Source organism: Rhodnius prolixus, unplaced genomic scaffold, assembly GCF_049639745.1.
Source record: "Rhodnius prolixus isolate KJV_2025 unplaced genomic scaffold, Rpr scaffold_2, whole genome shotgun sequence".
NCBI lineage: Eukaryota > Metazoa > Arthropoda > Insecta > Hemiptera > Reduviidae > Rhodnius > Rhodnius prolixus.
Window position 1 is genome coordinate 38472890 of NW_027411592.1, and position 26875 is coordinate 38499764.

The 26875-nt window shown below is 32.4% G+C and overlaps 2 protein-coding genes and 1 long non-coding RNA gene across 4 annotated transcripts; 1 reads left to right on the forward strand and 2 right to left on the reverse strand.

The window, feature by feature from the left end:
• Positions 1-2752: 2752 nt before the first annotated feature.
• Positions 2753-14827, reverse strand: LOC141449603 (uncharacterized). Its single transcript, XR_012455613.1, has 4 exons — positions 14016-14827; positions 11652-11725; positions 10482-10650; positions 2753-3130 (listed from the first exon to the last, which is right to left on the reverse strand). It is a non-coding gene; the product is annotated as an uncharacterized lncRNA (long non-coding RNA).
• LOC141449601 (D-erythrulose reductase) lies at positions 14811-20736 on the forward strand. The gene is made up of 5 exons (XM_074119164.1): positions 14811-15012; positions 15366-15615; positions 15763-15877; positions 20023-20233; positions 20454-20736. Exons 1-5 carry the CDS (start codon positions 14961-14963, stop codon positions 20555-20557), a joined length of 732 nt encoding a protein of 243 aa, XP_073975265.1. The 5' UTR covers positions 14811-14960; the 3' UTR covers positions 20558-20736.
• On the reverse strand, positions 20594-26866 carry LOC141449600 (uncharacterized). Of its 2 annotated transcripts, XM_074119162.1 has the most exons (6): positions 26725-26866; positions 25373-25608; positions 23869-23949; positions 23006-23067; positions 21894-22045; positions 20594-21534 (listed from the first exon to the last, which is right to left on the reverse strand). In XM_074119162.1, exons 1-6 carry the CDS (start codon positions 26756-26758, stop codon positions 20774-20776), a joined length of 1326 nt encoding a protein of 441 aa, XP_073975263.1. In that variant the 5' UTR covers positions 26759-26866; the 3' UTR covers positions 20594-20773. The 2 variants fall into 2 exon arrangements, with proteins under 2 accessions (XP_073975263.1, XP_073975264.1); XM_074119163.1 differs by lacking the exon at positions 23869-23949.
• Positions 26867-26875: the final 9 nt, after the last annotated feature.

Sequence of the window (26875 nt, forward strand, 5' to 3'; positions counted from 1 at the left end):
CTTGAAGGTTGAAATGTTAGAAGAGGGTATAGTATCTCTGGTATCTCATTTTGTCACTAAAATAGGAAGACCTTTCCATACTTACATTTAGCTGAGTAGATGCAATTAATAACTTATCTAACTTTTAACTCAAAAGTTTTGCAATAAACAAAATAAAGAATTCTCTTTCGATTAACTTTATCGCATTAGCTCTTTCATTATAAGAGCGTAGTCTATCATTATGTAAAGTACGAAGACTGACTTTGACTTTCATTCTTCCTAACTTAAAGCAAGTAATGTAAGTCAAGTACTTATGTAGGCGCCAATTTGAACGTTAGTAGTTCACTCCAATTTTATCTTTAAAAGTATTTTCCTTTTAAACAGACTCTCGTTTGGGTAAAATACTGCTAAATGAAGGACTTAAATTAATAATTATTTATATGAAAAAGAAAAACAAAATTAGGACAAACGAAAACATATGGAAGGCCACTTGTCCATTTATCTCATCGCTTTCGCAACCTTCTGCTTTTTGTTTAGTTCAAGTTTTAGGTCTTGAACAGATTATTATTTCGTGGTATATACTGTAAGGATCCGACCTAAGACTCGATGGGCCCCTATCCGATAACCATTACTTTCCAAAAAATCTCATCATTAACCAGTTCACAGATTTAAACCTAACCCTTTATACCTTTTTAAATCCATTAAAGACAAGTTTAAAAAGTCGTCCCTTCGAATCACATACACTAAATATCTTCAGATTGTAGAGTACGCAGCACGGGCTCCAAGGTAATTTGTCTTAGAATCTATGGAATCCTCAAACCTGAACTGTTAATATTGAATAAACCGAATTACCTTAATGTAGAACTAGTGATGATCCTCAGCTGCTGTATTTAACGTTACTAGGTCCTTTTGGCCGTACTCCATTGAATAATTTCAGAGGATTTAATAAATTGTCTTCGGCTTAACTTTCTTGGAATGGGCGCAAGAGTTAGGCAAGATCCCATTTCTGTTCCTTCACTCCTTCTGTGATTATAGTAACTCAATAACTGCCAGAAACTGGTAATGCTGGTCACTCTGGGAATACAAAGAAAAGAGAAAAGCCAGTCTTCGCCATCTTATCTGATCACGTGGAAAAACGCTCTTTGCTTTCTTTTGTCAAAGTTCATTAAGTGTTCTGCTTTCCTATTTATACAGTTTAAACGCTGTTAGCAAAGTAAGTTTAAAGACAAAAATCTATTCAGTGAGTGGCACTTAGGGAAGGGATTAGCTATGCGGTTAGCGTACTGGACTCCCACGCGGAGGTCCCGGTTTCGAATCCAGCTGACCCTTAGATTTTCTCTTTCTAGGAGCTTCTTACAGCTCATTGTCCGTGATGGACAGTGTTGTCTGTAACGAGAAAACACTGTTCGGAGGCCGGCAGTGCACTGAAAAAAGCTCCGGACGCCAATAACCTTAGATGTTGGCCAATAGCCTTAAATCATTTTTTTAAAAAAATAAGTGGCACTTCGCTCAGCCGATTTCTTTCAAATGAAGGAAATCCAGTTCTACATTAGATCCCTAATATAATTATACAGGCGGCTGGGCAATAAAATGTTCAAAATAAAAATATAAAATATTTAAATTATGTATTAAAAAGTTTCCCTCTAGAGGAAAATGTAACCGCTTTCCCTCATCCTTAGACGTATCCTTGATCAAATTTTTGGGAAAATGTTAATATAAGTTATAACTCTAAGTGGATACACAATTAACGCAAGTAGGAAATCTTTTTTTTAGAAAAATCTCAAAAAACTGAAAAATCCATTCAGTGAAATCTTACTTCAGGTGGACCGATTTGGATCAAAACCTCATTGTTTTACCGTCAAGTGGTAACTAAGCAATGTATCAAATTTCAACTTCGTGCGATTTACCATTTTTGAGTTATGGTGGATACACCCGCATCTATACACCAGACTAATTTTGAATAAGAGCCACGATTTAATATCCTCACGGCTATCCTCAAATATACTGTTCTGGTGAAATATCAAAATCAAAACTATACAAAATTACAATCGTATCTTTTCCTCACGAGTAGAGAAAAGAAGGGGAAGTTAGGCTGCAATACAGTTCTTATATCCTTTAAAACCTACCCAAGTAATGCCCGAAATGAGATTGGCCACTAGCTTACTAGAATTTAAATCAGAAAAGGATTACGCTTGTCAAATAGAGGTTTCTGATAAAAGCACGTCTGAAATGTAAAATATGGACGGACGACCTACAATAACAGTGACCCGTGTAATCTTATCCGATTAGCTGCATCCCTCCATAGTACATAGAAATCTCACAAATCTAATTTCATTCTATCCAATAGGAAGGAAATATTCCACAGAACTGAAGAAATGTACATTTCACTTTTCCGGCTACTTCGATGAAGTATGTATAAATAGTGAAGCAGTAAATTTTACTTATATTCAGATTAAATGTTATATAAGTTTATTGCAACATTAATAGCTGGTTTCTCAATCGAAAGCCCCAGCTTTGAATCTAGTTGCAGCCCTTAGATTTTCTCTCCCGTGAAGATTCTTACAACTTAACACGTCTGCAACGTTATAGAACACTACCTGAAAACCTGCAGCGTTCTAGGCGCTAATGATCTTTATATTTTTATTATTATACTCTTTTTTTTTTATGAGGACTGGGAAATTTCTAAGAAACCTGTGAGACATATTTGGAAAATTTAATAACGATTTGCTTCGGATTTTACCTAGAATTCATACTTTAAACTGATCTATCCCTGGAGAAACTTAGATTTCAAAAATTTATTATTTATTTTATTTTCAATTATCAGATAGTGGAAAGATTTATTTCTTAAAGTAGGAAAGAGTTTTTACTTCTTTTTTCGCTCACAAGCTTCTATATTTTAGGAGAAATCAACATAATTGCTGTCAGCCTGTCAGAACGACAAAATCGTTCTATAATAAAGTCGCTATATATGAGAAGAAAAAGCTAGTTCACAGCTGTACTGATGGAATTACTCTTTGGGCCAATATCCTTCAGTGTACAGTATTGACAATGCGACAGCTGGAGTAAATATAAATGGAAATATGAAATGCACAGGTGATCACTATTAGGACGTAAATGCTTTCTTCTTTGCAATTTTACTTGCAAACGACATCTAAAAATTAAAAATACAATAATTTTAGTTTTAGTTTTAGATTTTTTTTTAAAATTGAATTGTTAGATAAAACGTATACTTGTAAGGAAAGAAGAAAGGATTTAAAGTAGGTTCACAGAAAAAGGTAGAAACCCTTTCTGGAAATAAACTAGGCTTCGCCCCGTTGTACCCACTAATGCCTTATATCTCATTTTTCATAATACTGCTAGTCCATAAACACAAGAAGCTGGAAATTAATATAAATTCAAAAGATAACTATATAATGAGGAAGGTGGTCTGGCTGGTTTTGTTTCAAACTTGTCTAAAGAAGATTTAGAAAATACGAGTAAATTATCTTCTTCTGTGCTTATTCTTCATTCCTAGGCATCACAAATATTTATACATTTTTCAAAATATTTAACATCTAACATAGTAAATTATTTCTAGCTGAACAAGAAAACTTATAGCCTTCTGATGTTTGAATACCTCTTTTCCATTATAAACACACTTGCAAAAAATAAAAATAAAACGATAAAGGTCCACTTTTTGCTATTGGGCTATACTTTCATTTTGTAAATTAATATACCAGTACTGGAAGAACAATAGTATTCCATAAAGATACTCGGTTTAAGACACAAGGTACCAGGCAAAAACTTATTTCTTGAAGGCTTACTTTCGGTCAAAAGAAAGAGAAAGAATGCAAAAAATCTATAAATAAATATCAAACCAGTCGAGAATTTCTTATTTTTCCATTAATTCTGCAATCCTAACTTCAAATTCAGGCTACCCTTTTTACATAATCCACCTATGGCTTAGTTATCAATACTACAAAGCAGAAACATTTACAATCAAACTAGACCAGAATTACTTATTTTTCTATTAATTTAGCAACAGTAATCCTTAATATTTCATGACTGTATAATTCTCTTCTTTAATTAGGTAGTTATTAATACATCAAATTCACAGAATCAAAATCACAGAATTTCCTATCAGACTCTAGTCTGACATTTCAATTAATTTTAATTCCTTAATTTTCCATTAATTTTGCAATCGTTACTTCTAATTCTAGCTACCCCGTGTGTACAATCCACTTCTGGCTTAATTATTAATACACTGAAGCAGAAATCTCAATCTTTCTAGTCAAACTAGACGAGAATTCATTATTTTTCCTTTTATTTTGCATTCATAACTTCAAATTTGGACTTCTCTTTGTGAACAATCCACGTATGGCTGCGTTATTTATTTAATAAATTAGAAAATTCAATCCTTCCAGTCGAAATAAATGAAAAGTCCATATTTTTCCATTGATTTTGCAATTGTAACTTAGATACTGAACTACGCTGTGTGTACATTCCGCCTTTGGCTTAGTAATTAAATGTATAAAGCAGAAATCTCAATCTTCCAGTCAAACTAGATGAGAATCTCTTATTTTTCCATTAATTTTGCAATCGTGACTTCTAATTCGGGGTACCGTGTTTGTTTCACTGAATTTCAAATTTCCGTTACAAAATAATCAGAAAAATAAGTAATTCTTGCCAAGCTTTGAAGAAAAGTATTTAAACTGTCCGATAGGACATTTGTATAAGGGTTGATTGTCAAAAAGTGCACGAAAAAGCGTAACGTTGAAAAACACCCAACTTTGGTTTGAGTTTAGATTCATTGTATTAATAACTAGCCGGAAAGATAGAGATTTCTGCTTCAGAGATTTATTAACTAAGCTAGAGGCGGAATTCATACAAAGCAGGGCCGGCGTCAGCACCCTGACTACCCAGGCAAGTGCCGTGACCCACATCGCTACTAAAGAGCCTCGGCAATTACCGGCCCTTACCCGAGTGGAAGACCCAGAAGGAACGATTAAAACGAATCAAGAAGTGGAATCAACAAACCCCAAAGTACATGGTTTTAAAGAGAATGACTTCCAAAGAAGTCGACGGTTAATCTTCAGAACAGCGACCGAGAGATAGCCTATTTATTTAGATAGTTTAGATAGGCCCAAGGGCCCACAAAAACCTGAAGTCGGTCCTAGTTTTGAAGCCTTCTTGATAGATTTATTTCACATTTTACGGCTTATTTAACTAGAAATGAAGTTCACTTCCCCACTCCATACGTATTAATGTGTTAGCGCGATGACATACTTTTATAATGTTCATTGTTTGAAGGTGGCTGTTTAAAGGCATTATAAAAGAAAATGCAGAAGTTACAAGTGGTAGTAAACTAGTCTGTGAGGCACATCATTTAACAGAATGTTATTCACCAGGTAACTAGAAATTGGTAGTATACTAATGTCGTTATGTTTCCAGTTTTTATTTAATTTTAATTATTATTATTGAAATTTTTCCTCTCATAAATTAAGTATCCAAATGAAAGTGATTAAAAATTAGCATGCGCATTCTACTTAAATAATTTAAATCTACTATATGGATTTCCAGCCTTTATTAAACACAGAATTAAAAGACAAATTATTTCCTAAAGTGTTTTCCTGTAATTAGCGGAATACTTATAAACTACCCAACTGTCGGTCGAAAGAATCCATAGCACAAGGTACCAAAAAAGGGCATTTTCACGTTAAACAATTTCAAAAAAATAAGTTCCTTTAATAGTTTTAATTTTTGATTAAAGTTCCATCACTTACGGGCACGCTTCATGAATTCACTTTTAAGTGTTGAAATGGTTTCAGATCCACTTCACAACGACCTTGAAGAGGAGAACTATTCTATGTTTCAAACATTTTAAAGCAATTTTTCAAATGTACGCATGAAAAATTTTTTTTTTAAAAAATCCACCCCTTTAACATTACACGTTTTACATTTTCTTCTGCAATTAGACAGTAATGTGATCGCACTAGATTTTCAAAATAGAATTTTCAACAGAAATCGTGTTTAAAAAAAGTTTTCAGTCAGTTGTGCAAATAGGGGTGTCAGGATGTTGGCTAACATGAGCGTCAGAGCTCAGAGGGCCCCAAACCATGAACTTTACTTTTTGTTTTATTTATTTTGACTTTTCGTTCATTTATGTGTTTATTTTAGATTAAATTAAATTCCGATAGATCTCAAGAGCTACTTTTGGATTCGCACCATAAGTCAAAAGTACTACGTATCAAGTATCTTATCAAATTTATCGTTTTGTTGCAGCTTTGAACTTTCTAAACGTGAAATTAATATTTTAATTTATAGACACAGAATCTTAATACTAAAAATATAAACTTACATGTGATAAACTCCTGTGAGGAAGAACTCGAATGGTCACAAACGGAGACTACAATGATGTATTCTATTGAACACAAGTTCAAGTTGTGGAAGGATAACTGGGAAAGCCTTGAAAAATCAGGAAATAAATATTTGAAAAATTCCCGGATTAGGGTTCAAAAAGTTAATGGAACAACCACAATATTTGTTTTACAAGGGGTTTAGGCACATAACAAACGAATTCAAAAAGTATTGTACTAATCTTCATGGTGCTTTAAACAAAATAATTCTAGTTACATATGTGATTCGGTAATGAAAATAGACTTTTTTTTGATGGATTTAAAAACTCTACTCATGATATTCTATTCGCGTGTAATGTTGGGGTAAATTTAAACAAATTTATTCATTAGATTCTAAAATTAAATGAATTAAGAATGCATTCCACAGAAACACATTTAAACTTCGCAGAATAACAACATTAACGAACCTGCTTTATTTTACTAATTTCGGTTTGTCACCCTGTTAAAAAAGAAAAATTGTTTTCCATAAAATTGATTTACTTATTTAATTAACAAAAAATCCTTAAATATTTAATTTCTTTCTGTTAAATATTGTGTCAGTTCTGCACACCCATTTGTAAATTAATTTTTATTTTTTGATTATATTTTAATAATAGTAGTAATACGAGGGTCGTTTGAAAAGTCCGTGCAAAGTCAGAGAGCTAGCACCACTGGCGCGTATCGAGGTTATGTTTAGTTAGTAGCATCTCTTGGAAGAACACACACCAAGTTTCAGCAAGATCGGTCTATTTCTTTGTGTTAGGCATCTGTTTGAATCGAGGAAGTCGAGTGATTTTCAAAAAATGGACGAAAAAGAATTTCGTGTGTTGATTAAACACTACTTTATGAAAGGCAAAACGCCTCAGGAGACTAAAGAGAAGCTTGATAAACATTATGGTGACTCTGCACCTTCGATTAGAACAGTTTATAAGTGGTTTCAAAATTTTCGGAGTGGCCATATGGGCACGAGTGACGCTGAACGTTCTGGACGCCCTGTTGAGGTTACTACTCCAGAAATCATTGATAAAATCCATGATATGGTGATGGATGACAGAAGAGTGAAGGTGCGTGAGATTGCTAGTGCTGTGGGCATCTCGAATGAACGGGTACATAATATTTTGCATCAACATTTGGACATGACAAAGCTATCCGCAAGATGGGTGCCGCGATTGCTCACGCTTGACCAAAAACGAAATCGTGTGAAGTGTTGCAAGGACGGTTTGCAGCTGTTCCAGAAGAATCCGCAGGACATTAAGCGTCGTTTCGTCACTGTGGATGAAACATGGATACATCACTACACTCCTGAGACCAAAGAACCATCTAAACAATGGGTTACCAAGGGGGAATCTGCGCCAAAAAAGGCGAAGACCGTTCCTTCGGCCGGAAAGATTATGGCGACTGTCTTTTGGGATTCGCAAGGAATAATCCTCATCGACTATCTGGAAAAGGGTAAAACTATTATAGGTGCATATTAGTCATCGTTATTGGACCGTTTGAAAACCGAGCTGCAAGAAAAACGCCCACGATTGGCCCACAAAAAAGTCCTTTTCCATCACGACAACGCACCAGCTCACACCTCAGCAGTTGTGGTCGCAAAATTAATGGAAATAGGGTTCCAACTCGTTTCACATCCCCCTTATTCTCCAGACTTGGCTCCCTCGGACTACTATTTGTTCCCCAATATGAAGAAATGGCTGGCGGGAAAAAGATTTCATTCAAACGAGGAGGTGATTGCAGAAACGAATGGCTATTTTTTAGACTTGGACAAATCCTATTATTCGGAAGGGATCAACAAACTAGAGCAGCGTTGGACGAAGTGTATAAGCCTAAAAGGAGACTATGTTGAAAAATAAAAAAGGTTTACCCCGAAAAATTAAGTAGTTTTTATTTTTTGCACGGACTTTTCAAACGACCTATATATGAACTTGGTAATCTGTCAGCAGGATTCTTTTTTATGCTCAGAATATTTAGGTGAATATTCATCAAAACTTTGTCACACGGACACTCTCGGACCCTTTTAACAAAAATAAAGAGTGGAGACATCTTTGGGCATAAAATTACTATCAAAATTTTTAGTTCCTGATCGTCTGAGTATCTTACACTAATTTTTTAAAACAAGGGATAGCAGTATAATATTAATACAACACCTCTCATTTAAAAATCACTTTCGCAGTTGGATACGAAAATATTTTTAAGATCTTAAAAACATGCTAGCAAGTTTAATAACTTCAATGTCTATTTTGTAGGTCTAAATGCAGTTGCTGTATCTAGTGTAACAAATATTAAATGTCGATTTGTTGAATTTTGTAACGTACTTTTAACGGTCATTGCAATATCCTATCGGAAACTGTCAACTTTTTACAATAAACTTATACTGCATCAAATATAGTAATAAGTTCTACAATAAAAATAGAACAGAACAAAACAGAACATGAATCAGCATTTTAAACAGGGAAAGAATACGTATTGTAAAAGATTGTAAAAAGTAGAATGTTAAATTGAAGGTAATAATAAGTATCTAGACCCGAATGACTTGATTCCCCACTTCCTTAAATCAAACATCCAAGACGAGACTTATTCAAAAAATCTATTCACTGGAACAGCGAATGAAAAATGGTAGCCTAGTGTGTTTTAAAAATGTAAATGGGAACAATCAGAAGCAATAATCACATTCTGTTCTCGTTAGATACAAGTTTTCTATTTTTTTTTTGAGACTGATACTTTAGATAAGTGAAAATGATGTCTATTTCAAAACTTTTGGCAGAATAATGACGAAAATCGGAGCTTAATCAAGATTTATAGAAGAATTAACGAAAAGTTTACTTTTTCAGAATAGAATGACCGTGAAAAAATCAATTTTGCCCAAAAAAATATATAAAAAGAACAAAAGCATTTTGAAGTGATAACTTTTGACATTGCGTTTTGACCCAAACACTAATTTTCCTTCCGTGTCTACATTCAATACATCTATTTGCTTTTCTTTCTTTTTTCCTTTATTTATTTAGTATATTAAATGGCGTGCGGATTATCTGCAATTTATTTTTTATTGGCTCATGCCCAATTCAATAGGTGCATACATGGTTCTTCCTTTAAATATTCAAATATTATGTCTGATAATATCTACAACAGCATTAATAGATAGAAATGATGATAAGAGGATAAAACTAGATCTTATAATGAATAATTATGGAATGAATTCTTAATAAGTATGGTTTATAATAATGTCCAATGTGTACAGACAGCATTTCCAACTGACCTAAATTCTGCACTCTGGCTATCTTTTTTTTCAACATAGAGTGTTAAATTTTTATATTTATTTATATAAGCTGTTGAATAACAAAGTTCTTTGGAGAAAACAAATTTAATTTAAAAAAGAATTAATTACTTTTGTTTGTTTTTTTTAAATAATCCAAAAGGTATTACTTTTTAAATTGATTAACAGTATAGATATAACATAATGACGCAATTCCCGTGTTAGTTTTTCTTTTTTTTTGTTCAATATGCACAATAAATTATTTTAAAAAACTAAATACTATTACATTTTTTGGAGATTAAAATATTAAAATGCTGAAACTTGTGAATCTGGCTTTTTTTTCAAGAAAAAACTTAAGAATTGTTAAGCTAATATTTGATTTAATGATATGATTTTATAATAATTTTTTAGTGATCGGCGTTTAAAATAAATTAATTAAAAACGTAGCTCACATGATACTGAAATCTATAATATTTTATTTGGATAGCATTTAGATATTTCAAACTAGATTTTCAGCCTTCCAAATTGGTCTGAGGTGATTTAATGAATTTGCTCTTATTTTTTGGGGGAAATTATGCTATGATTTCCTTTAAACGTGGTAAATACATCACCAAATTTAATTTCATTCAACTTAATGTTACAAAGGGCGTCCTGGTAATACCATCAATTATCCTCCAGATATTAAAGCATATGTATATTTAAAATCATAATTTAAAAATGAAATCTTTTTAAACGCAGTTTGTTTCAAAGAATTTGGCCATATAGAAAAGAAAATAACATTTTATTTTCATACTTTCTGGAGAGATAATTTAGTTAGCGAAACAAAAATGGCATCCGTTACAAAAATATAGAGTAAACACACAAAAATTACTTACATAGAATGAAGACGAAGTTGGAAGCAATTTATAAACGAACACACAGGCGGAGAATATTATTGGAAGAATGCCAACTCTTTTTTTTTTTGATGACTCTGATAAGCTATAGCTTATCAGATTCATTGGGCCTTTGTTCTTTACTAAAGCCAGAATCTTCCAGAAGCGTTTTCTGTAGAAGATTGCATCAGTAATCACCATAACATCAACCATCATACAAGAACCTAATTATTTAACATTAAAATAGTTTTTTCTTAATGTTAACATCCTTACATTGTGGATATTAGAATGTGAAAAATACTATTTACTTTTACTCTTAGTTTTGGAATAGTTTCAAACTCACCTAAATAATTAGTAAGACCCATCAAAAGCGATAGAAAACGCTACGTATGAACTTTGTCTTAAATCAAAATTACCATTTTTAGTATTGTACTGTTAGTTCTCTTAGTTCCTCAGAAATAACTTGCTTCGTAATTGAAATAAAACATTGAAATTTTTGAGAAACAGAGCGAAGAATAGTTAATGATTAAAAAATATTGTTCATCAGGCGCATAGCAAGCAAAGTAGCTCTAAAGCGAAGATTGATATTCCCTTCCAGAATTTGCAAACCCAAGACATTGGTTCTTTATCAGTTATTTAAGTACAAATTCACTTAGTGAAGTTGAGAAGGTAGCGGGTAGTTGCTATCATGTGATTTTGTATTTTAAGATTTCACTAGAAACACAGGCATGAGGTCTAACTTCTGAAAAGTAGGTAGTGCCACCAGTTAAAGCGTAAAAAAGGTTTTGATCGAAATTGATCTACCAAAAGTATCTCTTCACTGAATTGATTTTTCTTTATATATCTTCTTGGAAGTAGCTCCTACGATTTTCTTTCAGCTTGAGATACTAATTGCGCAAAAGTAAAAAGGATTAGTCTGGAGATTAGATTCAGGATTAGGATTAGATCCGGAGGTCTCAGATTCAAAGCTAGTCCTACTGATTTTCTCTGTATATTTTATCTTCCCAGAGGCCTCTGAGAAGATACCGGGAGCCGATAACCTTACATACTGACGGGGCTTAAAAAAAAAAACAAGTAACTAAAGTCATAATTTGAAGAAAATCAAAATGCCGAAAGCGTCCTTTTTACTCATTAGTTTTTATTTTCTCTTAATATTTATAATAATATACCTACTGATAAGGAAAAATGCGACCACGTGAAATTCTCGGAATTGAATTTTTTCACCGTAAGTGTTTGTTTTCAGGTATCTGAAACAGAAAAAGAGGTTTTCAGAAAATGATGATGTTGTTTACAAAATATTTCAAAAAAAAAAAAAAAATGCAGGGGGCTGAAACTTTTTATTTGTGTTTGGTTGCCTGCGATCATCATTTTGGACTGGTAGTACATTTTTAAAAATTTTTTTTGAGATTTTCACATCATATTTGTTCACAGCAAGCTGCAAAAATAAAGAAGCTTCTTATTTTGCAAAATATTACCCTACTCTCTTACTTTCTCAAAATTCTTTATGAATAAAAATAATAAAATGTTTTTTTGATTTAAATCAAACTCTCCAGAAATTAATTGAATATTGTTTCAGAAATGTAACGGCATTTCCCATAATACTTGCGCTTCTTATCTTTTACACAAGAGAAGATGTAGCTCAACATTTGAATGGGATGTACCGTCCGGACTATGATCGATATGAAGAAGTAGTTTCTGCGACTTCATCGGATGCTTTAGAACATTTATACTCAAGAATAAGACCAGCGAAGAGCTATGACATAACCATTCTATTTGTTATAGTTTTGTTTAAGTTTTTATTGATTAAAGCAAAAATTTTTATAATTGCTTTAATCTTCTTTCTTAAGATACCCCTTATTGTAATATTAATCTTTGGTAAATTTTTAGTGGCATTGAACGTAGCTAAGTTCGTTAACTTATTAACTTTACTATTCGGCATAATGGGAATATTTCCCCTAGTTGCTGGACCAATTTTGCTATTAGGACCTTTGCTACTACCACTTGTGTCACTGCTGCCATCACCTCTGCTTCCTACCACTACAACTACCACTCCTGCTCCCCGTCGAGGACGCAGAAGAAAACTTCATCAGCAAGACAACGGTCTAAAGAAAGTTTTACAATCAGACAATTCTTGAGTTAATAGCAACTCGGGATCAAAGGAAAAATCTTATTTCTTCATAACTGCAATATCATGGCGAGTTACAAAATAGCTTTAAAGAAACAATGGTGGCCGGCTTTTCAGAGCAATTTAACACAACTCGTAGCTCACAGGCTATATGCGGCTCGCCGTATTCAACTAGTATACAATTAAATCATATTTCTATCAAAATATGCAAGTGTAAATATACCTATTTTTCACCTTTCCAGTAATGTCAAATTGCAAATAGTGTTTTCACGAATTTGAGAGGTCTAAGAACTTTTTTTCTTCCTTTTTTTTAGCGCAAGATTAGTTTGTAAGAGTGAAAAGAATATCTCAAAAACGAAAATTGCAGCTACTTTAAAGTTGGCATTTCGTTTTGTTACTTATTGTAAATCCGATGTTAAGGTTATGACAGCCAGCAGAGCCACATTACAAACGAGATTTTGCGCTTGGCTCGATTGCCCTGCAAATGTCTCTAACTATTTTCCATTACTTAATTACTCTTTGGTTACTATATTGGCCCAAAATATTATTTAAACTTACTGCCAGGGAGCAGAAATTTTATTTCGGAACAGCAGCCTTAAACTTTTTTTCCTAAAGAGCCCCATCAGAACAAATTTTGTTCCACCTATTGGACGTTAAAAGCTTGCTTTAATTCCAAGGATGAAAAAATCTTCTATTTGAATTGCCTATTTACAGTACAATGATTTATTTTAATTTGTGAAAAAACGGCCGGAATGATTTGTGTTAACTTGTTATACTTACATATTTTTAAATTGTATTACTTATAGTATATTGTTTGCATTTCATTGGAAAATTATAGATGGTGAGTTTTGAAGAATATAATGACTTGGTTCAAGTTTGACAAAGAGGAGGATTGAAAAGGGTATTTTTTTTAAAATTAAAATTAATTCAACATATTTGTAAATAATTATTACTAATATAATAATAATTATTAACTCTTAAAGGTTAAGGATTTCTTATTTGTATATCATCATAATTGTTTTTAACACAAGTTAGTTGAAATATCTTTTGCATCATTATTTTAGAAGTTTCTTTTTATATTATATATTTTTTAATAAAAATATTTCTATAATTTTTTGCCTTGTACATTTTTTTATTAACAATTTTTACATTCAAAAGAATGCACAATTTTTAAAATAAAACACAAGCATATTAAAAAAAAAGAAGCAATAATAATTAGGTAAGGGTTTAGCTGAGGAGCTTCTAACAGCTCACTAGCTAGCTGGTAATGGACAGAGAAATCATAACTCGTAAGGTTTGCTGAATATGTCTTATAGATATATTTCAGTGTGGGTTTATGCCTGTATTAGATAAAGTAGTTTGCTATTTATTTTTCTCAAAAAGAAGAAGAAAAAAAAGAAAGTAATGTTTACCTAACTTTTAATGAGTCTCTTACGTCACAAATGCCACTTCTGGAATTAATGAAGAATGAAAAGCTCTGATTTTTTCCGGGCTGCTCAGGTGTTGTAAAATAATGAGCTTGAAAAGTTATGTTCTGCGCGCTCTCTAAACACACTTCTGTCAATAGTTGCAGATTCTTGTACAAAATTACGGATCCTTTACCAGCATCAGAAAACGTTTTTGTGAATCAGGCGAGTCCAACTTAGTTATGTGACCAGATGGCACGATACCCGGAAAATGCCGAAGCAATCACATTTTCTAACGCTTCTAAGCAATATTTTTCCTTTCTTAAACCAATCAATTATTTTCATTAAATCATTTTTAAATAAGGTCTGGTTAACTGACTATAAATTTCATTCAATTTGACGATGAGATTACTTCCAAACTCCATACTCTGAACGCTTACCTTCTGCTTTTCTTAAAAATAATTTTTCGTTGTTATCCCAAAAAAAATCTCCTTTAGAACGAAACCCAAAGGTCACAAATGTCATTTTTAACTTCCTTAGTAAAAGAAGATTCTAATTAAGAGCTATTTCCTGACTCAGCTCACAACCAGATTCTCTTTGACTACAAAAATATATTGTATATTTCTTTCTTTCTTCTTTTTCACAGACGAAGGTTTTTGTTAAGAGCTGGTCATATTAAATAATAAAGTATCTACAGCAGCATCTTCATTAGTGATAAATCTCTGTACAATATATCGATTAAATGAAGAATATATCGATGTAAGTTCAAATACAGAGATCCCGAGCAGTTATCAACTGAGCATAACCTCCATGTAGGTAGCAGTAAACTCGCCAGTATTAGTTGTTCACGCCATCGTATCATTTGAAAAATATACATCAAAATTAGTGATTATTATCTATCCCTTTCTCCGAATTGCGATATAAGTATTGCTACTACTCAAAGTGTCAACAATGAATTTAAGTCTAGCTGAGAAAAGAGTTTTAGTAACTGGAGCAGGTCAAGGTACCGAAAAAATATTTATGTAAAATAAAAAAAATATATTGCTGATTAAATTAATTGAAATAATTTCCAAATCAGTATTAAATTCTCTTCCCTGCTATAGTTTAATTATTTGATTTGTACTTGTCGTACAACTAGACTTCAGTTATTTCTGTATTTCTAAGACAACACTTATTATCCTAAGATAATTTTAGACTCAATTAAATAAAAATCACGACTAAATTATTATGCTATATTAAAAATCCTTTTTTGATTTTAGAGATAGACTAGTTTTTAATATTATCTAGATGTAAGTTGGCATTTCATACCATACTATTTGAATTTTTTTTTTTTATATTCTTACAAACTTCTGCCAGGTATTGGAAGGGAATTGGCTAAGAAGTTAGTAAAATGTAAGGCGAAAGTTGTAGCATTATCGAAAACTGAAATACATCTCAATACCTTAAAAACAGAAGTTCCTGAAGTGACAACTGTTTGTCTGGATGTAACTTCGCCTGAGATACAGGTCCTTATTGAATCATATGGCCCTTTTGATGGCCTTGTAAATAATGCTGCTTTGGCAATATTAGAACCATTTTTGGAAGCCTCAGAATCGAATTTCGATAAGTGAGTTGTACAATACATTCTTAAATTCCGAAATTACAGTATCTTTTAAAGAATAAGAATAAGTGCCGATTTTAAAAAGACTGTTAGTTAGGTCAGTTGTTAATTTTTTTTGTTGATGTCAGGGCTAATATTTAATTTTTGAGCTAGATTATTTGAAGTTAATGTGAAAGCACCTTTACGTGTAAGCCAAGTTGTTGCTAAGCAGATGATTCAACATAACATTAAAGGATCTATTGTTAATGTTTCATCTCAGGCGTCAAAGGTATAACTCAATACTTTTTCATTTGTCCGAGGATAGAGAAGTAATTTCTCGCATTGAAATTAAAGCGTAAAGGAACGTGAAAAGTTGCTCACATTCCGGGGTTCTTAACCTGTCATGAGTGAAATGAGAGTCAACTCTTCTTTTTTTTTAAAATGAAGCTAATCGCTTTATCTTACTCTTGATTACTTCATTTGGCAATATGAACTTTTAAAATTTAATAATTACAGAAAAGTGCTCTTTTTTTTTTTAATATTCAATCCGACGCTGTAGCATTAGCATTTTGATATTCAACCCTTTCTCTTCTTTTGCTATTCTAACTAATAGTTTTGTGGCATTCATTTCATGTGAAAATTTTTTAATCATTGTCATCAATAAGATTAACATGTTTTTACTCCTGCAAAGAACTTCTGAGTAAAAACGTTAAAAATCAGGAACATCCTCAAAACAAAACTACACATACGTAAATATCCTTGACAATTCATTGAACAACTAATTATCTTCCTCTTCAGGTATTTTAAAGGGATCATAACAGCATAACAGGTATTACTTCGATTCGTCACCAGCAACCCACCACAATAAATGTCCTGTGATTTTTTTTTTTTTGAAGTACTTCATAAACAAATTAGACAGTTTTGGTACATTGCTGCAAATGTTTATTTTCTTTAAGGGTTCTACACCCTTCTGTGCTCGCTTTTGTTATGAATCTTTTGCTTTTGTCAATTCGTTGCTCTAATCATCGAGTAATAAGTCATTTATAGGTTTTTAATGACTATCATTCAGTCCTTATAGGTTATGTAAATAAGAAAATTTTTGATATGACTGCAGGAAATAAATTACTTTGGTATCAGGTGAGTACCGTACATCTGCTATGGGGTAGAAGTTTTGTAGCTGATAGGTAGATAGTTGCATTTTCTTGCTTTTTCACAAGATTACAGATTTTCTGTATTTCATTTTATCCAACCATAAGTGGACGTTTTCAATCCTCAATGATAAGAGTCAAGTAAGTTTTGGGAACATCGATAAAACCATTGTGCAGTCTACCTGTTGAACAGTTGGATTATCCAAAGATTGATTGAGCTCTTAATCGAATTATTGCGAGAAAATTGTTTCTGATAAAATTTATGGAAGTCCCCTGAGTTAGAAAAAGTGGAATTTATTAGGAAATGGTCTTTGTGTGAATGTGTGTGCATTTAGTATATAAACACAAGTCCTAAAAAACAAAAACAAAAAAAATGCAGAAGTCCAAACTTTTATTTCGTCAGAATACTTTTTTTAGGAACTGACAAAAAGTTAGCTACCAAAATTCCTTAAACAGTAAGTATCACTTTACTGAATATTTTGTTTCACTTTACGAGATTTTCTCGAATTCAGCTCAAAATTATTTTCTTTAAATTTGGTACAAACTCCAAAGGCTTGCAACGGTTTTTGGAAATTAATTCAAGAAATTTCGATTAAGGCGTTTCTAGGAGAAGAGGCTGGGAAGACTATCTAGGGTCTTGTTCAATGTAATTGATGGCCTTTCCTATAATCTTTTTCCAATCTGTGATAATAGGGGTGCTGATTTCATAATTGTATTGCTTTTCTTGCTAGTGAACTTTTGTTATTCCACGTCGCAACTGAGAAAAATATTTCTTTAGGTGTGGAATTATTAAATTATTTTTATTACCGGTTGAAGTACGGTAAAATAGGATTTCATTCTGAAATTTTTTTGAAATGTTTTAAGCGAGTAGATTTTTTTAAAAACATTAATAAAGCGATCAAAGCCTACTGTCTTCTGTCAGATAGAGGGACCATGGTGTACAATGGTTAAGAACCCCCGCTTTATTTGCTTAATCAATAGGATTGTTTTGTTTATATGTTGTATAACCTCGTCCACATCTACATAAATGGTTGGCATAAAAATGTTTCCATCATACGGCGACATGCAAGAAAAAAAAAAAATTATGAAAGTTTTACTTCTTTTTCCTTAAACATACTATTTATGTAGGAGACATAATGGGGTTCCCCTAGCTGAGATACTCTTCAAATCCCATTTTGTTTTTTGCGGTGTTTTCTCAAAGGATAACTTTTTTTATATTTGTTTCATTCTCAGAAAAAAAAAAGATACCAGTATCTTTTTTAAATGTGAAGTGGCGAACAAATAGTAGTTGTATGTTTGGCTTTTCAACAAAAACTGTCCTTTTTTCACAAACCCAAGAAGCTCATCCAATTTCAAAAACAAATCCGAAAGCATGTTCTGTGCTGGCTATTTTATTTTTATTAAAAGTATGAAAAAGTAAAAATGTCCAACAGTTTTGGGATAATTCAAGATTTATCACTGATGCTAAATTTCAATATTTTATTTTGAAATTTAAGTTCAGAAAAGATCGAATAAAATGTTTACGATGAAATAGAATTTTTAAAGGTTTCTCCACCCTGTCACTGGTACAGTTATAAATTAAGCCAAAGCTTCAAATACGAGGGTCGTTTGAAAAGTCCGTGCAAAAATAAAAACTACTTAATTTTTTGGAGTAAACCTTTTTTATTTTTTCAACATAGTCTCCTTTTAGGCTTATACACTTCGTCCAACGCTGCTCTAGTTTGTTGATCCCTTCCGAATAATAGGATTTGTCCAAGTCTGAAAAATAGCCATTCGTTTCTGCAATACCTCCTCGTTTGAATAAAATCTTTTTCCCGCCAGCTATTTCTTCATATTGGGGAACAAATAGTAGTCCGAGGGAGCCAAGTCTGGAGAATAGGGGGGATGTGAAACGAGTTGGAACCCTATTTCCATTAATTTTGCGACCACAACTGCTGAGGTGTGAGCTGGTGCGTTGTCGTGATGGAAATGGACTTTTTTGTGGGCCAATCGTGGGCATTTTTCTTGCAGCTCGGTTTTCAAACGGTCCAATAACGATGAATAATATGTACCTGAAATAGTTTTACCCTTTTCCAGATAGTCGATGAGGATTATTCCTTGCGAATCCCAAAAGACAGTCGCCATAATCTTTCCGGCCGAAGGAACGGTCTTCGCCTATTTTGGCGCAGATTCCCCCTTGGTAACCCATTGTTTAGATTGTTCTTTGGTCTCAGGAGTGTAGTGATGTATCCATGTTTCATCCACAGTGACGAAACGACGCTTAAAGTCCTGCGGATTCTTCTGGAACAGCTGCAAACCGTCCTTGCAACACTTCACACGATTTCGTTTTTGGTCAAGCGAGAGCAATCGCGGCACCCATCTTGCGGATAGCTTTGTCATGTCCAAATGTTGATGCAAAATATTATGTACCCGTTCATTCGAGATGCCCACAGCACTAGCAATCTCACGCACCTTCACTCTTCTGTCATCTATCACCATATCATTGATTTTATCAATGATTTCTGGAGTAGTAACCTCAACAGGGCGTCCAGAACGTTCAGCGTCACTTGTGCCCATATGGCCACTCCGAAAATTTTGAAACCACTTATAAACTGTTCTAATCAAAGGTGCAGAGTCACCATAATGTTTATCGAACTTCTCTTTAGTCTCCTGAGGCGTTTTGCCTTTCATAAAGTAGTGTTTAATCAACACACGAAATTCTTTTTCGTCCATTTTTTGAAAATTACTCGACTTCCTCGATTCAAACGAATGCCAAACACAAAGAAATAGACCGATCTGGCTGAAACTTGGTGTTTGTTCTTCCAAGAGATGCTACTAACTAAACATAACCTCGATACGCGCCAGTAGTGCTATCTCTCTGACTTTGCACGGACTTTTCAAACGACCCTCGTATGATAATTTGTTTGTGCAGTGTTCTGAGCTCCACAATCTATATAATCCAGAAGTATGATGTGATGCTCATAACCTTCAGTTAATAAATTTGAAGTTTTTTTTTTAGTCCCACAACTTGCTAATAGATGCATTTGTCACGAAACATACGCGACTTGATAGTTTGCAAACAATGGTTAAGTTAAAAAAAAATCCTTGTAAAACAAGAGTGCATGATTAATTTGATTGTTTTTAACGTAAGTTATAGATAGCAATTAATTTGTTACAAATTTAATTTTTATTCTGTGTTTAAGGGGAAAGTATTTATGTATGTGTGGACGAGCTTCTAGTATTGTACAGATAGGCTGCTGCCATCCATTTAATACAATTATATAAATAACTTCCTATAACTTGCTAGATTGCTTTAAGAGATCACGTTGTTTACTGCAGTACTAAGGCTGCATTAGATGCTATGTCTAAAGTTATGGCCCTAGAATTAGGAGAGCATGGAATAAGAGTAAACTGTGTCAATCCTACAGTTGTAATGACGAAAATGGGAAAAATTGGATGGTCTGATCCAAGAAAAGCTGATCCTCTACTTCAAAGAATACCTTTGCATCGTTTTGCTGGTATGCATTTGAGAAATTAAAACAATTTATATAATTTTTGTATTTATTTATTCATTATATTGTAAATTATTTGTGAATGTTTTATTTAAAGTATGCAGTTGTAAAGAAGTTTGATCAATCTATAATTTGCGGAAAATGTTGATATTATATTGAAGTATTTAAATTCTTTTTTTAATTTTTTAATAGAAGAAATGTTTTTATTTTGTTTAATTCATTTCAGAAGTCGATGAAGTTGTGAATGCTATACTGTTCCTGCTGAGTGAAGAATCAAGTTTCATTAATTCAGTTTCTTTACCGATTGATGGAGGTTTTCTTTCAAGTTGATTTTTTAAGAACATTTTTACAAATTTAATCACTTGAAACTGTATTAAATACTTTAATGTTTAAATGATTTTAGAAAATAATACAGTGTTAAATTATTGTTACATTTTACGATAACTTGTACTATCAATGTGAAGCATCCTTGTTTAATTTAATAAAGTCTAACAGATTTAAAGTGTTAAGCCTATTGTGCTTATTTATGAATTTATTGTCCTAAACTCAATACTTGTAGGCTTCTTTTGTTTTGTCTGACAGTATTTTCCCTTGTCTGGCTAAATTCCTCAGCTTGGGTATCACTAAATCAATTACTTCTCTATTAATGTCTTCTTCCCTTAATAGTTTAATCTTTGAGTGACGAAATCTATCAGTGCTAAACTTTGTTTTTATGTTGCCTGAGGTTACGGTTGTTATTCTCCTTACACAGTTAGGGGTTCTACGTGGTTTCTTACTATTTTCTTTAACTTTTATTGCTTCTTCCTTTACTTCATTAGGTTCAACTTTGACATCTGTCCCAGCTGCTGATGGTTTCACTTTTTTAGATTCAGAACTAGCGGATAATTTATTATTATTATCCTCTCTATTAGAAGTTGCTTTGTTTTTCTTACTAGATGATTTTCTGTTCTCGTTCTGACCTTTTACGAACTTCACTTTCTTCTCAAGAGTGTGCGAATTTGATTTGGGTATCAACTTCTTTGCCATACGCTCTACTTTGTTCACTCTGTTGGATTCCTCACCCATAGTTATCACTTCTGCGCTCACCTCTTGTGCAACCTGTTCTTTATTTTCTTTAAGTATTTTTTCCGATAGTTCTTTTCTTAGTTCTTCAATAGTATATTCCATCCTACTAGCTGATACATCTTTGACATGAGCTTTTTCTTCTGTTATTTGCTCGTTTATTCCTACATCTTTTTCTATGGACTTTTCTTGACCGTTCAAAGTAGCGCGGGACTCACTGTAATCTCCATGTGGTACTTCTAAAGCTGTAAAAAAATTAATTTAATTTATCTTTGAAATTTAAAAACATTTTACTGCATAGCTTAAATGAACATTCACAGAGGCATACTGAAAATTATATTAAATGTAAAATAAGTTAATCGGAATTGGGAACAATAACAATTTATACACTTTATTTTCTCTTAACAGGAGTAAAGTTCAAATTTTCGAAATGATTTTCAAGTAATACACATGGTATAAAGTCTCCCGAGTGACAACAATTTTAATCAACTAATTTCACTTTCCTCTTTGAAGTGTGCAAAAAAACGTAACTCGGAACTTTGTGAACATTTTTATTTTATACCTTCGCTTAAAAATTTAATAAGGAAATCAATAAATGTAGTACCTTTAATTTCAGATTGAAGAATTTGTAAGTAATTAATAAAATCTTCTCTCTTTTCTTTAAAAGATTTTATTTCACTGTCTATTCTTGAGGCGATGCTGAGATGAGATGAAGTTTCTATTGTTTGCACATCTTTCGTCATTAGAATTTTAGACCTGCAAATTTTTGGGACATATCTTAATGAAATCAATGATAATCATTCCATTAGGGGGGGAAAAAATCATTAATTCTCACAAATTTTCCCTTAATGATTTAGCCTGAAATGATCCCTACTTCTTGAGTAAATGAGAAAAAAAAAAAAAAAATTAGAGATTGTGTGGTTAAGATGAATGTCAGGAGAAGATTTCTTGGCTAGGCGGAATGCATATTTTGTGTAATAGTATTTTTATGTTTTATAAGATTTAAGGCGAGTCAACATCTAAGGTTATTGGCGCCTGGAGCTTTTTTCAGTGCACTGCCGGTCTCCGGACAGTGTACTCTCGTTAAAGGATAACACTGGCCATCACCTGACAGTGAGCTGTAAGAAGCTCGTAGGAAAAGGAAATCTAAGGGCCAGCAGGTGAATTCAAAACCGGGATCTCCGCGTGGGAATCCTAACCGCATAGCTAATTAACGTACTATCAAATATTTGCGAGACCTAATAGCTCATTGGTTAGAGTTTGGTTTCCCACGCGGATATCCCAGTTTCGAAATCAGCTGCTTCTTATTAGATTTTTTCTTCCTAGAAGCCTTTTACAGCCTTCTGTTAAGTAATGTACAGTATTCTCTGTAACGAAAGGATACTGTCTGTAGGTCGGTAAGGCATTGAAATAATTACTAATGGCACTAATGACCTCAGTTGTTGATCAGCCTTACATTAATAACAAATATAAAAATAATTTATTAGTTTGTTATGATCAATATAAAAAAATAGAAAGAAATGCGAATGCATTACAGAACAACTGAATTAGAGAAGATAGATGGCTGTCTTTCTTCTCTATATGACTTTAAATAAAGACAAAAAAGCTCTCTGACACTACTAAGTGTTAGTATTGTAACATATTGCATGATTTTTGTCACTTAAAATAAATCTTTCTATCGAAAGAATGAATTTTAACAATTAATTTTATACTCACTCTGTCGTTTCTTTTTTAGGAAGGTCTTGCTTGTTAACATCCCAATTAGTTTCAACCGGTTTCTACAACAAGTTCAACTCAATTGAGAAAAAGGATTTATTGATTTACTATAAATTTCTTGCCACATTCATATCCGTGTTTATTTTACACTAGATTTTTCAGATAAGGAAGAAAAATAATGATCAGAAGTTACGGGAAGGGCACACTGATCCTGAATTTTCAAGCCTGCTATCGACCTACTAGCCTAATAGCTACATCGTCAGCGATTGCTGACTAAATGTGAAATGTTTATAATCTTTATCTCATTCCATACTACACGACATTCTTCTCCATTCAATGTACCGTACTGCAAACATAATTACGTCTTTTACTCCCCTATCTTTCGTGTGATGCGGATAGCCAATCATTTTAACTTAGATTTCTTTGACACAGATATACAAAATTTTCTAAATAAAGCCAGATGTCAACTATTTCTTTGTTATTTGTATTGTATAAATCTATATAATAATAGAGGTTATTATATAGATTTATACAATACAAACAACTCAAAGAAATAGTTGACATCTAGCTTTATTTAGAAAATTTTGAAAATTTTTATTTAAATTTTTGTCAACTATTTCTTTGAGTTATTTGTATTGTATAAATGTATATAATAACCTCTAAAAGGAAAAATAAAATGCTAAAGCCTAATTATAAATTAAACCTAAATTATAGACAGAACTATTTGTATTATTTATGTTAATTTATTGTTGTTTCTGTAAATTGGATATTGATCCGTTTTTTATTTAAAAATAAAAAATAAATCTTCGACAAAATATGGTTCAGTTGGTCAAATAAGAAAATGTATTGGTGTCTTAACTTACCCTTGGAGCTGTTCTTCTTCTATGTGGAAGTCTTTGTACTAGATGACACTGGCAATTCTTAACATCTTCAGGACATATGGCCTGCATTTTTTTATTTTTAGGTAAAATAATTAGGTACTAATAAAGCGATAAATCTACCAATATATTCAAATAGTATACTTTTCCAATGTTGACTATGTTTACAAGTAAATTAAAATAAGCGCTTCTACCTTATATAATTTCGATTTTGAATATTCCAACCTTGATTATAAACATTAAAATGGTTATTTCTGTAGACCGTTTTTTATTTTTATTTAATTCACTATGCTTGAACAACATGTACGAAAAGTGTGAGTTAAATGCCAATACGATTACAAGGTCAAAGTTTCAGTCTTGAATCTTTTAAGTTTTTTTACGGCGGGGAATATTGACAATTAAGGAAGAATTTTCGTGACTATCACTCAAACCCGGCGAGGCTTGCATTAAACATACTGCATTCTGCCTTTTTATGGCCTCTCTTCCCGAGATTCAAAAGCAGCTGAAGGGCAAAACATTTATCTTATTAAATCTTTTTGGAGGTAACTATCCTTCCAGTGATTACTTCCCTAAGGACATTCACTTCTATAACAGCGGTACTGGGTGCCTTTTTCCATATCTGAGTTATCAAGGTTCCCATGGAAGAACGGTCTCTGTCCAAACGAAGCGCAAATAGTCGAAAAGGGATATTTGCTTCAAGGAAACGGAAATTTCTTTCATTTTTGGAAATAGTTAACTTCTTGCAACCTTTAGCAATTCTTGGCATAGCAAAATTTAATCTCTACTAACCCATAAAGTTCATCTAGACAATACTGATTATTTTATTAAATAAAATTTGGACATAAATTTAAGTTGATTATTCATCATCAATCCAATTACCAAAAAAAAAATATTAAATTGCTATAATTTCTCAAATTTAAATTATTCAGGAAAGTTGTTAATTATCTAGAATAATCTTCTTACGCTAATGTAAATTCACTGTAAACATTTCATACATGTTAATTTACTATTTCTGGGCAGTGCAATCTTTTCATCTAGTTTAAGTTGGGTACAAAAGCGGATATATTATGTACTTGCAGAACCGAATTTATCTTGAATCAAGCAGTCTCTTTACTTCCTTAATATCAAGCAATGAGAGGTTTTTTTATTTTCGCGTTTATTAACTTCTTTTCCTTATTTTGCTTTTATTGTTGATCATTTGCCGTGAGCTCCAGGGCCTGCCCTCCCTGACGACTCCCATGATCTTGACTGGAATCGAAACCCAGACACCCGCAAAAGAGTAATTGCGCAACCCTCTTTGCTTACCTACCTGTTGCAGATTGGGCGATAAATGCCGCATCTCTTATATAGTTTCAAGAAATGCAAAACTAATTCAACTAGGAAAAATAGAAATTAATAACAGGAAGAGAACAAAATAAAGCTGACGCTGTGATGATTGGATTTGAAATTTCAACAAGCGTTAATTAATATTACTGTTAAAATTACATACTTGACATCTGGATAGTGACGCTTTAGTTATTCTCTTAATATGAGCATCCATAGAAGCTTTTTGTTTGCAAGTGATACCCTTCCGCTTATGTCGAACAATTTTTTTTGGCCGTTTTTTTGTAGAAATTGCACTTTCAGATGTGAGAGCTTCAGTGAAGTGGTGTTGACCATACCAGTTTCTTTCTTCATTATGTAATTTTGCCTCCTTTGCCATCTTCCATTCATTTACCTCAGGTACTAAAATATATTAATTATGTTTAATTAAAAGTTTAGATCAATTTCAAAATGTTGAATGTTTGTTTCAAAAAGCGTTTCTCAGATTTCTCTTACATCCACACATCTTGTAGATGACAAAATTCTTGAAGGTAGAACCTAGATGTAGTGATTTATTTAACTGTTATTTAATAACACATATTGCCTTCTATGTAAAAATGAAAGAGAGTGGAATGAAAAGAAAATTTTAAAATTTCAAAATGTATTGTGCAATGACTCCCATTCAAATTATCGATTATCTTCAGACTTGCAATTCTAGAAATATTTTTAGTGTTTCTTAATGTTCTAAAGAGTGTACAAGATAAAATTGGGAAAATACTCGATCATCTCTCAGTCCACTTATTACAATATTTACAATTAAAACATTTTCTTGAAATAATTAGTTTTCTGAAACATAAATGTGCACGTAGTGGAGGCATAAATCACTCTTTGGCAAGTCTAAATGTAAGCAATGTTCTGCAATGCGCAGCAGTTCTTAGCTAAGTCCCCCTAGTCCTAAGTTTCGAAACAAAGATGCTCTGCATTTTAGAGATTCTTTGATATCTAGAGCTCTCTAGAAATCACTTTTGTCTAGGGACTCTATAATCTTCTCAAATATTCGATGAAAAGAAACCCATAACCAACTTTATACATTACTATTTTCTTACTTATGTATATAAATGATAAACGTAAGGAAAAGTAATTAATGCGCTAAATAATTTTATTTTTCTTTCTTTAGCTATAGGGACTATTTCTTTCCCTAGTTACTCTAAAGTAACTTGTATAAAAGTATACCCACACGTCCCCATATTTATTTATCTTGGGTTTGATGTCTACGATTTCGCGTCCATAATAAGCTTCTAATGAATGCTAATTGTTAAGTATTCTAAGCTAATTGTATCTTATTGTTATGCTTATTGTGTATGGGGTGTTAGTGTTACGTAACAAACTAACTATTTCAATTCATTCAATTCAACGTTTAGTTAACATTGGAACTATTTCGAATAAATTAATAGTTCCAAGAAGGAAAAAAATTGAAAGAATTGGGATGAGAGTGAACTTATTATATTTACTCTTACTTGCTCTAAAATGTTTACTTACAATATTTAGCAGCAAAATCAAGTAGTCCCATCATTTTGATTAACTGTAAATTTAGCGTATGTAGTGAATTGTAAATTTATGAACTGTTTGCGGAATGGATTATTCTAGACATAGAAATGTGGACTTTTATCTGTTTCTGAATCATATTTAC

Excerpts from the sequence above, each read along its gene's own strand:
- LOC141449601 (XM_074119164.1), top strand. The coding sequence starts at position 14,961 with ATGAATTTAAGTCTAGCTGAGAAAAGAGTTTTAGTAACTGGAGCAGGT. Across the intron at positions 15,616-15,762 it reads TCAGAATCGAATTTCGATAA|ATTATTTGAAGTTAATGTGA; the intron begins GTGAGTTGTACA and ends TTTTTGAGCTAG. Across the intron at positions 15,878-20,022 it reads TTTCATCTCAGGCGTCAAAG|ATTGCTTTAAGAGATCACGT; the intron begins GTATAACTCAAT and ends ATAACTTGCTAG.
- LOC141449600 (XM_074119162.1), bottom strand. The coding sequence starts at position 26,758 with ATGATGGGACTACTTGATTTTGCTGCTAAATATT. Across the intron at positions 25,609-26,724 it reads TGATTTTGCTGCTAAATATT|TACCTGAGGTAAATGAATGG; the intron begins GTAAGTAAACAT and ends AATATATTTTAG. Across the intron at positions 23,068-23,868 it reads GAAGAAGAACAGCTCCAAGG|AAACCGGTTGAAACTAATTG; the intron begins GTAAGTTAAGAC and ends AACTTGTTGTAG.